At 47.6% G+C, this 12,652-nt stretch overlaps 1 protein-coding gene across 1 annotated transcript in view; it reads right to left on the reverse strand.

Moving 5' to 3' along the window:
- Nucleotides 1-328: 328 nt before the first annotated feature.
- Nucleotides 329-12,652, reverse strand: part of LOC144668716 (glutamate receptor ionotropic, delta-1-like) — a 621,802-nt gene continuing 609,478 nt past the window's right edge. Inside the window, exon 7 of the mRNA XM_078531049.1 lies at nt 329-1,455. Within this exon, the coding sequence (XP_078387175.1) occupies nt 1,273-1,455 (183 nt within the window). The 3' untranslated portion in view covers nt 329-1,272. The remainder of the gene's footprint in view (nt 1,456-12,652) is intronic.

Raw genomic sequence — 12,652 nt, forward strand, 5'->3', positions numbered from 1 at the left:
TTCATTTCCTCTATTCTCAGGTTTCCTGGGCACAAAATGCAAACTGCCTTCATCAGTGAGACAGGTCACATAGTGGCTCTGGGAATTAGCTGGAGGTTTTCCTTGTTCATTGCGTTTGCAGCTCAGAGCGGCTATTATTTAAAACAATGTGGAGTGGGCAGAGACTAAAGGCAAGTGGTGCCAGTGGGGTGGGAGGGGTGTGGGGGCAGGGAGATGGAATAAAACTCAACCCAAGTGAATGTGAAGGAATGAGTAGGGTCACAAGTACTTGAGAGAGTCTAACAAAGCAATTTACTCCCTCCCTTCTAGTTAACAGAGATGGCATCTCTACCTGCGCTTAACTTTCTCTCTGCGATTACAGTACCTGCTGTTTACACCTTTCTCTTGCGATTACAGTACCTGCTGTTTACACCTTTCTCTTGCGATTACAGTACCTGCTGTTTACACCTTTCTCTCTGCGATTACAGTACCAGCTGTTTACACCTTTCTCTCTGCGATTACAGTACCAGCTGTTTACACCTTTCTTTCTGCGAATACAGTACCTGCTGTTTACACCTTTCTCTCTGCGATTACAGTACCTGCTGTTTACACCTTTCTCTCTGCGATTACAGTACTTGCTGTTTACACCTTTCTCTCTGTGATTACAGTACCTGCTGTTTACACCTTTCTCTCTGTGATTACAGTACCAGCTGTTTACACCTTTCTCTCTGTGATTACAGTACCAGCTGTTTACACCTTTCTCTCAGCGATTACAGTACCAGCTGTTTACACCTTTCTCTCTGCGATTACAGTACCAGCTGTTTACACCTTTCTCTCTGCGATTACAGTACCAGCTGTTTACACCTTTTTCTCTGCGATTACAGTACCTGCTGTTTACACCTTTCTCTCAGCGATTACAGTACCTGCTGTTTACACCTTTCTCTCAGCGATTACAGTACCAGCTGTTTACACCTTTCTCTCTGCGATTACAGTACCTGCTGTTTACACCTTTCTCTCAGCGATTACAGTACCTGCTGTCTACACCTTTCTTGCTTCAATCTTTCAGCCCTGCTACATTGCTACAACAGGTTTTTAACTTTCCGGTTCTGATGAAGGTCCCAGGCCAGAAATGTAAACCCGTTGATTCTCCTCTGAGAATCTGCACCTACAGGGCCCGGCAAAGGGCCTGGGATTCTCACGGGATCAAGGGGCCGCTCGGGAAGTCCACTGAGTCCCCGCGTAGCCTGCGCGCACTCTCTGCGTTTTCAGCACTCACATTTTTGGTTCAGTTCCTCAGCAGTTGAAGTTTCTTACATTTTGAATGGTGTCCAGCATAGACCTCCCTCCGTTCCAGGGTTTGGTAGACTTCCTCATGCAATTCAGGCTTGCCATGCTGTGCCACTTTCGATCCTCCAGCTTCCTGTGGAAGGCTCCGGCCAGCAACAAGACACTGTCATAAAGATAAAGATTGGATGTCTGCAGAACAGAGAGAACATTGTTACTTTCACTCAGGAGCAACTGATTTCAGCCATTCCCAAATCTAAATGCACCCAAAACGCGGTTTACTGTATTGGTGGCCATCCCCGTGAGCGGCAGTGTTAATGGAACCTTTTTCTCATTGCGTTGAAGTGATGTGATTCATCTTTCTCACCCCCCTGTTCATTCATATTTCCCTCTGCCCGAGTCACCCACCATTGCAGTGACTGAATGCTGGTCACTGGTTCCAGAGTCATTTGCTCTCCCAATCCCACCCTCCACTCCCTGAGGGAACCATATCGTCACCCCTCACTCAGCAAATGGGCAAACGGTGGCCGTGAATCAATAGCCAGCCACACTCGTGGAGCTCAGTATTTGAAGGACAAACTGCCACGTGCCCTATCCGTGCTTTAACCTTGTGACCTTTCACCTTGTTACTGTTTGTATGGGTCATGATACCTTCCTCCAGATGCGTGAGGTTTCTCGCACTTCATCCAGGAAATGAAAGCTGGGGTCTTGGCCCTGCAGCCTCTGATACCAAAATGAAACTATCTTCAGCAGGAAACACGACTGACAACCATCTCTGACACACCGATTGCACTAGTAGGCAGGGGGTCTATCCGGGAGCAGGGAAAGAACCAATCAGATGGGATCACGCTGATATTCGGGGATCTATCTGCGATGAGGGAACCATTCCAGAGATCTTAGAGGAGGTGGTCAATGACTGAGGTAATGGGGTCGCTGGAAGAAACGTGTTTAATAGGCTGACTGCGCTTTTCTCATTTTAACCTTGACGTTGGTGGCCATTTCATCTTTCCAAATGTTTGCTGGAAGCCATTCTCATCATTCCCAATCCACTCCTTACACAGGTTCCTCAGAAACAGGGAAATGCATTTTTCATCCAATCAAACTTGGTATGACTGCCAAACAATGTCGCCAGTTTGGATTGTAACATAATGAATTGGGAACAGTTAGAAACTGGAAGGAATACAAAAGTCTGATGGATGTCGGTGTGTTAGGCATCCTGCATACCCAGGGGCTGAAACAGATCCGGTCAGGCTGGTTCTCTTGTCTCTGAGGGCCAGATAAACGTCTCCTCCCCCCAAATAAAGGACTCTGGTGGGTAAGATGAAGTGTGTGATGACAGTGCAGGGACTGAGCTGCAGGAAGCTAACAGATAAAGTTAATTCATTTCATAATGTATATGTGTGTGTGTGTGTGTGTGTGTGTGTGTGAGAGAGGGGATAGAGATGGTGGATGTGAGAGAGATGGGCTGGGATTTTCCGGACCGTCCATGAGTGAGGCGGTGCCCCAGCCAGAAGTCCATTGACTTGCGGCGGGACTGGACAATCCTGGCGGTGGGCGGGTGTGGAAAATCCCACCCATGGTGTGTGTGAGAGAGAGAGTGTGTGTGTGTGTGTGTGTGTGTGTGTGGGTGTGAGAGATGGTGTGTGTGGGAGAGATTGTGTGTGTGAGAGAGACAGATGTAGTAACTATTGTTTTATTTAGTGTGTAATGTATTTTTAAGCATACGTGTTAGGAAAGATCACATGATCTATAGTAACCAATAGGAGAGTAGTGTGGGCTACCCCAGCAGACAGTGTAGATATAGAGTTGGAGTTGAAAGCATACGTGTAGTTGCTGCTGAGCATATTGTAAGTAAACTTAATGTTTACAATTAATAAGTGTCTGCAGTTCAACTCTATTACTAACAGTACAACTCGGTCACCCTACAACAAACTGGCAACAAGGATAAAACAGGATTGAACAGAAGAAATCAAGTTTTAAAAAGAATTGGCACTGTGCCTCGCCCAGTGATTGTAAGTAGCAAGCTCTGTTATAATTGAAGAAGTTATCCCCTCTCAAAATTCCATAATTTGAGAAAATTGATCCTTTTGAACCAGACACAGACGATTGGTCTCAATACATTGAACGTCTCACGTTCTTTTTTCAAGCTAACGAGATTACGGGAGAAGAGAAGAGGTGAGCGATCCTCTTGAGTATTTGTGGGAGCAAAACCTACAGTTTGATTCAAAGTTTGACGGCCCCCAGTGTGATAGATTCGAAGGATTTTGATGAATTGGTGGACCTCGTAAAGAGTCATTTTTAATCCAAGCCCTCAGTCACGATGCAATGGTTCAGGTTTAAGTCATGAAATAAAGCCCCAGGTGAGGCAATTGCTTGCTACGCGGCAAATATGAAGCAGCTGACTGAACATTGCGATTTGGGTATGACTCTGAACGACATGCTCAGAGATCGTTTAGTGTATGGTGTAAAAGAGGACGCTGTTCAGAAAAGATTATTGTCCGAAGTGAATCTGGATTTCAAGAAGGCACTAGAGATAGCGCTGGCCATGGAAAGCATAGCAAGAGATTCAAAAGCAATACAGAGAGTGTAAAATGGTGCAGTGCTCCGCATCAGGTGGGAAACCTCAAGTGAATGTGACGTGAAAAAGCGAGACTCTGCCGAGAAGCGGGAACAGTCTCTCCAGCCGAAGAATAAAGAAAAATAACTGAGCGATGAAATCGAAGAATAATTTTAATAGAGGTGGAAACAATCAGTATTTTAGCAATTGGCAGTTTTAAAAAATCGAATGATGCTATTGTCACAGAAATGGACATATAATGAGGCAGTGCAAGGAAAGATTCAAACAGGCTTGTACACAAAAGAAGAAGCCCAATGAAATCTACAATGTAGAGAAGCCTGAAACAACAAATTCAGACATTTGCTCGTTGTTTAATCTGAAAGTTGGAAAGACAGAACCAATATTTGTCACAGTGAAAGTAAATGGCAGACCAGTTAGAATGGAATTGGACACGGGAGCTTCCACTACCACTAGTGGGCGTGTATGAGAGATGGTGTGTGAGAGAGAGGGAGAGAGAGATGGCGTGAGAGAGAGAGAGAGAGAGAGATGGCGTGTGAGAGAGAGAGTGTGTATGTGTAATTGGGAAACATACCTTCAGATATTTGAATAATGGTGAACATCAATTAAGTTTAGAAGAAACAGCCGCCTAGCTCCACGCATTTATGGGTGAAGACATTCAAGGTAGCCAATCGGCACAGCTACCCGTGATGGTGGTAGCAGGTGAAGGGCCAAGCCTCCTGGAGCGAAATTGGTTAAAGGAGATTAAGTTAGAATGGTCTGAAGTTTTCCAGTTGAGCAAGTGGGCTACCAGAGTTACTTAGAAAGTACACGACCATCTTCAAGGATGAACTAGGGAAAATCCAGGGTCTGCCGGCCAAGATTCATGTGGATCTGGAAGCAACCCCTCGCTTCATGAAGGCGAGACCGGTGCCATATACCCTGCGAAAAGTGACACTGAACTGAACAGACTAGAGAAACTGGGCGTTATACAAGCTGTATAGTTCTCAGAATGGGCAGCACCCATGGTCCCTGTCCTTAAACCTGACCAAGGTGTCCAAATTTGTGGGGATGACAAACTGACAGCTAATGAAGTAGCTAAACTAGACAGGCCCCCCATTCCAAAAATTGAAGACCTGTATGCCAAGCTAGCAGGAGGGATAAAATACACAAAACTTGATAGGAGTCATGCTAATCAACAACTAGAATTGGATAATGCCTCCAGGGAATGTGTCACAATTAATACCCAAAAACGGTTGTACCAATATACACCATTGCCTTTTAGTGTCTCCTCAGCTTGTGCCATCTTTCAGAGAACAATGGAAAGCTTACTGCAGGGACTGCCCCAGGTTATATCCTATTTAGATGATGTATTGGTTACAGGATTCACTGAAAAAGAGCATTTGGCAAACTTAAAAAAAGATTTAAAACGTTTCTTGCAAGCTGGAGTGCATTCAAAAGAAGAAAAGTGCACGTTCCAAGTGAGGGAGGTGATCTATTTGGGTCACCGGGTAGATTCACAGGGTCTCCATCCGGTTGAGGAGAAAGTGAGAGGCATAAGAGAGGCACCTGCACCAAAGAACGCCTCAAAGCTAAAATCATTCTTGGGAATGATCAATTATTATGGGTGGTTCTTACCCAATTTGTCTACAGTCTTGGCCCCCCCGCATCCTCTACTCAAAAAGAACCAACGTTGGTCTTGGGAGGCCCCCCAGAAAGAAGCTTTCATAAAGGTGAAACAATTGTTGCACTCGTCCAATCAATTAGTGCATTATGACCAGACGAAAGAATTGGTGCAGACATGTGACGCATTTCCCTACAGAGTGGGAGCAGTGCTCTCCCATCGGATGGATGATGGTTTGGAGCGGCCAATAGGTTAGGTATCAAGGACGCTCACCACATCGGAAAAGGGATACTCGCCGATAGAAAAAGGCCCGTCCATCATTTTTGGTGTCAAGAAATTTCACCAGTACGTACACGGCCAGCATTTCACAATCGTTTCAGATCACAAACAATTGCTAGGATTGTTTAGTGAGGATGAGGCTATACCAGCCATAGCCTCAGCAAGAATACAATGATGGGCCTTAATTCTGGCAACAAACGAACACACTTTCATACACAGGCCTGGTAATCAAATCGCAAACACTGATGCCCTTAGTCTTTTGCCTTTACAAGGAATTGATGAGCACATCCCCGTTCCACAGGAACTTGTTTTACTGATAAATTTCTTAGATTCCTCGCCGGGATGCGCTCAACAGATCAGAGACTGGACAAGTTGGGGCCCAATCTTATCTCAAATAGGACAAGTGTCACATAGTTGGTCACAGGAGCACGTATCTGATGAAATGAAACCGTACTTCAGCAGAAGACATGAAATAACCGGTCAGGATGGCATCTTATTGTGGGGAGCACGAGTGATAGTTCCTCCAAAGAGAAGGGGGCCTTCTTAGTTGCACTACACAGTGCCCATCCAGGAATTTCCCGAATGAAGACCATAGCACGCAGCTATCTATGGTGATCAGGGTTGGATGGCGAAGTAGAGAGTTTCTTGAAGCGCTGTGTGCAATGTCAGCAACTGCAAAAGTTGCCAGTGACAGCTCCATTACACCCATGGGAGTGACCAGGTAGAGCCTGGGTGCGGTTACACATTGAGTACGTTGGACCTTTCCTGGGAACAATGGGCAGCATTTTCCCCCCCGTTGGGCAGGGGGATTGTGCGGGAGCGGGCGGGTTCCCGATCGGTGCCCCCGATCGGGGCCGTGCCGCCATTTTATGTGGGTGGGCCTTAACTGGCTCGTGACGTCCTCCCGGACATGCTGTGCGCTCCCTGCGCGAGCAGGGGGGAGGATTCCCTGAGCCGGGAATGGGCTCTGTCACGCATGCGCCCGGGAGAGCGCACAGATCTCCCTGAGGCTAAGTGCGGCCACAGGGAGATCGGCTGAAGTTTAAAAACTTTTTCAAAGGTTAGAAAACATTTTCCTGACATGTCCCGGTCAGGTGACACTGTCACATGAGCTGGGGCACGTCCATTATTTTTATCTTAAAATTTTCTGAAAATTTTAAGTCCCTCATGAAACCTCAGCCTGCCCGTGGATGAGGCTTCATGTTTTTTTCTGAAGGCCGCCAGGGTTCCCGGCCTGCCCGTCAACCTCAAGCATTCTTAACAACTTTAATTAGTTCAATAATGGCCTTAATAGGCCTTTGACAGTTCGGTGGCTGCGCGCCCGCCAAACTGACAATCTAATTGACGCGCGGTGACATAACCGCACGTCCTTTTATGCATCGGCGAGTGGGCCCCGCCCCCCCGCTTGCCGATGGGAAAATTCAGCCCAATGTTTCTGCTCATTGTCGATGCCCGTTCAAAATGGTTGGATGTATATGAGGTGAAGTCACCAACGTCGGCCGCTACGATTGAGAAACTACGTCAGAGTTTTGCCATTCACGGACTACCAGAAGTAGCTGTTTCCGATAACGGCATTTACGAGTGCTGAGTTTCAACGGTTTATCAGCCTCAACAGCGTCGCTCATGTGAAAACTGCACCGTACCCACCCTCCCTCAAACGGACTGGCCGAAAGGGGGGTTCAAACATTCATTGCAGGCATGAAAACGTTAACTGGCGATTCCTTAGCAACCAAGCTAGCACGCTTTGTTTTTCATTACAGGACCATCCCTCACAAAACAACAGGTATCGCACCTGTGGAGTTATTGTTGAAATTCCATCTCAGGGCGAGATTGAGCTTAATAATGCCGAATTTAGAGGGGCAGGTGGAAAGGAGTCAGGGAAGCCAGGAAACTAGACACGACTGGCATAATCGCGAGAGGAAATTTACCGTGGGAGAGACGGTATACGTGAAAAACTTCAGGGAAGGACCAAAGTGGTTACCGGGTGAGGAAATAAGTGCAGTGACTGGTCCTGTATCTTACCACATGGATTTGGAAGGCCGGATCATCTGTAAACATGTGGACCATTTAAGGAGGAGAGACACAAATCATCAAGATAAGGTTTCCAGTTGAAGATGCTCAATTCAGGACTGACATATCTGATGTTCCTGTAAGAGTTGTGGATTTGTTTTTTCATTCATTCACAGGATATGGGCTTCGCTGGCTGGGTCAGCATTTATTGCCCATCCCTAATTGCCCTTGAGAAGGTGGTGGTGAGCTGCCTTGTTGAACCGCTGCAGTCCTTGTGCTGTAGGTACACCCACTGTGCTGTTAGGAAGGGAGTTCCAGGATTTTGACCAGCGACAGTGAAGGAATGGCGATGTATTTCCAAGTCAGGATGGTGAGTGACTTGAAGGGGAACTTCCAGGTGGTGGTGTTCCCATCTATCTGCTGCCCTTGTCCTTCTAGGTGGTAGTGGTCGTGGGTTTGGAAGATGCTGTCTAAGGAGCCTTGGTGAGTTCCTGCAGTGCATCTTGTAGACGGTACACACTGCTGCTACTGTGCATTGGTGGTAGAGGGAATGAAGGTTTTCGGATGTGGCACCAATTAAGTGGGCTGCTTTTTCCTGGATGGTGTCAAGCGTCTTGAGTATTGCGGGAGCTGCACTTATCCAGGCAAGTGGGGAGTATTCCATCACACTCCTGACTTGTGCCTTGTCGGTGGTGGGCAGGCTTCGGGGGGTCAGGAGGTGAGTTACTCATCGTAGGATGTTGATAGTGGGAGCTCAGTGATGTTAATGCCATTGAGCATGAAGGGGCGATGGTTGGATTCTCTCTTTTTGGAGATGGTCATTGCCTGACACTTGTGTGGCGTGAATGTTACTTGCTACTGGTCAGCCCAAGTCTGAATATTGTCCAGGTCTTGTTGCATTTGGACATGGACTGCTTCAGTATCTGAGGAGCCGCGAATGGTGAACATTGTGCAATCACCAGCGAACATCCCCACTTCTGACCTTATGATAGAAGGAAGGTCACTGATGAAGCAGCTGAAGATGGTTGGGCCTAGGACACTACCCTGTGGAACTCCTGCAGTGATGTCCTGGAACTGAGACGATTGACCTCCAATTACACAACCATCTTCTTTTGTGCTAGGTGTGACTCCAACCAGCAGAGTTTTCCCCCTGATTCCCAATTACTCCAGTTTTGGTAGGGCTCCTTGATGCCACACTCTGTCAAATGCTACCTTGATGTCAAGGGCAGTTACTCTCACCTCACCTCGGGAGTTTAGCTCTTTTTTCCATGTTTGAATCAAGGCTGTAACGAGATCAGGAGCTGAGTGGCCCTGGCGGAACCCAAACTGGGCGTCAGTGAGCAGGTTATTGCTAAGCAAGTGCCGCTTGATAGCACTGTTGATGGCCCCTTTCATCACTTTACTGAAAGTTGGGACGGCTTGGATTTGTCCTGCTTTTTGTGTACAGGACGTACCTGGGGCAAAATGTTTACCTCAGCGATTGGGTGCCCACCAGACCCTCTCAAGTGTAAAACGGGGTGCGTGGATGTTGGGCGAGCGTCCTGACATCAACGCGCATTCGCGCACTATTTCGCTCGGTGGGCGCGGGCAGGAATGGGCAATGCACCCGCTGACAATTAAAATGCTCGTTAATGCCACTAAAGTCTCAATTGACTGACATTTTTTGCTGCCCGTTAGGTGAAAAGACCAAGCGGCCTTGACACTTTTTAGGAAACTTCATCCACGGACAGGATGAGGTTTCCTAAAGCAAATAAAAAATTTAAAATTGAATTAATAACGTGTCCCTACTCTGTCACATGAGGGGACATGTTTTATTACATTTTTCATATCTTTATTTTTTTTTGATAATTCTCCATCTCCCTGAGGCAGCTCTGTGCCTCAGGGAGACTTTCTAGCGCCCGCTCGCGTGCAGGTGCATAGTTCGCCCTCGCCCTGCTTGCCCTCCTCCCCGCTGAGCGCTGCCGCTCACGTTTCACGCAGCGTGGAATCGCGGTCCGGTCCTGATCGCTTCCTGACCACCCCCGCCTGCCCCCACCGAGACCTCCCGACAAGTGGCTAAATTCTGCCCCTGGGCAATTTTCCACAATAGCCGGGTAGATGCCAGTGTTGTAGCTGCACTGGAACAGCTTGGTTAAGGGTGCAGTCAGTTCTGGAGCACAGGTCTTCACTACTATTGCCGGAATATTGTCAGGGCCCATAGCCTTTGCAGTATCCAGTGCCTTCAGCCGTTTCTTGATTTCACATGGAGTGAATCAAATTGAGTGAAGACTGGCATCTGTGATGCTGGGGACCTCCGGAGGAGGCCGAGATGGATCATCCACTCGGCACTGCTGGTTAAAGATTGTTGCAAATGCTTCAGCCTTATCTTTTGCACTGATGTGCTGGGCTCCCCCATCATTGAGGATGGGGATATTTGTGGAGCCTCTTCTTCCAGTGAGTTGTTTAATTGTCCACCATCATTCACGACTGGGTGTGGCAGGACTGCAGAGCTTAGATCTGATCCATTGGTTGAGGGATCGCTTAGCTCTGTCTATCACTTACTGCTTATGCTGTTTGGCACGCAAGTAGTCCTGTGTTATAACTTCACCAGGTTGACAACTCCATTTTTAGGTATGCCTGGTGCTGCTCCTGGCATGCCCTCCTGCACTCTACATTGAACCAGGGTTGATCCCCTGGCTTGATAGTAATGGTAAAGTGGGGGATATGCTAGGCTACGAGGTTACAAATTGTGCACAGAATATATGTGTATATGTTGCGTACAGGTTGTGTATAGGATACAGAACTACAAGTGCCCACCAAAGCACCTGAGGTTCAGGCAACTCTGGAAAAGCAGGTTCCTGTCAAAGAATCTGAATTTGTGGAGCTGCGACATTCCACAGGTACCAGGAAACCACCTGAAAGACTGAACTATTTACACCCAGTGTAAATATTATGTTGTTTTGAAAAAATATAAAATATAATATGTATAGCCAAGTTAAAGGGGGGGGAGATGTAGCAATTATGGTTTCATTTAGTGTGTAATGTACCTTCAAGAATAATACTTATTAGAGAAGATCACATAATCTGTAGTAACCAATAGGAGAGTAGCACAGGCTACCTCAGCAGACAGTGTAGGGATAGAGTTGGAGTTGAAAGTACACATGTAGTTGCTGCTGTGTATATTGTAAATAAACTTAATATTTACTCCCAAGAAGTGTCTGCAGATCAACTCTCTCATTAATAATACAACTCGGTCACCCTACAACAATGGTGCGTGTGTGTGAGAAAGAGAGAGAGAGAGAGATAGAGAGAGTGAGAGTGTGTGCATGTGTGTGAGAGAGATGGTGTGTGTGTGTGTGAGAGAGAGAGAATGTGTGTGAGAGAGGGAGAGAGAGAGAGTATGTGTGTGTAAGAGAGAGAGGTTGTGTGTATGTGAGTGCCTGCATGTGTTGACATATATATATATATATATGCAACATCTCATTCCAATTGTTCAATCTTAAAGAGCAGTGCAGCCCCTGCACTCTTACAAGAGATCGATTCTTTATAAAGTTTCCAACAGTTCTCTGAGCAGCTTTGATGGGTTGCTCTATTCCAATGTCAAGCCCAAATAATCAAACTGCTTCCAACAAGGGGCTCAGGATTTTGCTTTGTGCAACCAGGGCAGGAGCTGTTTCAAGGTAAGACCTTCCATCAGAGTGAAAGCCATCAGCATCCCTCTCCCGGAAGACCCAACTTAAAGAAGTGCAAACTAATCAAATAAAGAGGGATATACTGCAGGTGCTGGGAATCTGAAATCAAGACAGGAAATGCTGGAAATAGTCAGCAGTTCTGGTAGCATCTGTGGAGAGAGACAGAATTAATAGTCCGAATCTTCTGTGGAGTGATACCACCATCAGACTGCTGCTCCTCTTCACTTACCCGAGTGCGGAACTGCACGTTTCTTGCCCGGCCCTCTGATCCGGACCGGATGAGAAACGTACAGAGCGGTGCAGGATGTTCAGGAGCAGGAGAGAAGGTGAGTGTGGGAGTAGGATGGGTCATGGTGGGGGTGGGCAGCAGTCGCAAGGTCAGGGGATGGGGTGGTTCCGGGATGGGGGGGGAGTCAGGAAATGGGGATGGGGGAAGTCAGTGGGTGGAGGTGTCCAGGATTGGGGAATCAGGAGAATAGTTGGATGGTCGGGCGTGGGGAGGTGTGGGGGGGCTTGGGAAGTGGGGGTAGTCGGATGGTGGTCCGGGAGTGGGGGTTGTTGGGTAATCTGCGGGGTAGACGGGGGGGGGTGTGGGGGCTTGACGGTAGGGTTGTCAGGTGATCAGAGGGGTAGTCGGGGATTGGGGGGTTGTTAGGGGAGGTATTGTGGATCAGGAGGTTAATCGGGGGTGGGTAATCAGGGGTGTGGGGTTTCTTTATTCTTTCATGAGATGTGGGCAAGGCCAGCATTTGTTGCCCCTCCCTATCTGCCCTTGAGCTGACCTTGCTAGGTCATTTCAGAGGGCAGTCTGGAGTCATGTGTAGGCCAGACCAGGTAAGGATGGCAGATTTCCTTCCCTAAAGGGGCACTGGTGAACCAGATGGGTTTTTACCACAATCGATGGTAGTTTCACAATCACCATCACTGAGACCAGCATCAATTCCAGGTAGATTAAACTGACTTTAAATCCCAGCAGCTGTCGTGGTGGGATTTGAACCCATGACCCCAGAGCATTAGCCTGGGCCCCTGGATTACTCAGCCAGCGACATCACCACTACACCGCTGGCATCCCTCTCGGCGATGGGGGTGTTAGTTGGGAGGTAGAGGGGGTATGTCGGGGATGGGAGGGTAGTTAGGTGGTCAGAGGGGGCAGTCAGGGGCTCGATGAGGACCAGTACCATAGTTACCCACGTGTTCGGATTGGTTTTAATCCCTCTAATTTTTCCTGGGCAACTATTCTGTGAAAAGGGC

This window comes from Cetorhinus maximus, chromosome 27 (genome assembly GCF_964194155.1).
Source record: "Cetorhinus maximus chromosome 27, sCetMax3.hap1.1, whole genome shotgun sequence".
Lineage (NCBI taxonomy): Eukaryota > Metazoa > Chordata > Chondrichthyes > Lamniformes > Cetorhinidae > Cetorhinus > Cetorhinus maximus.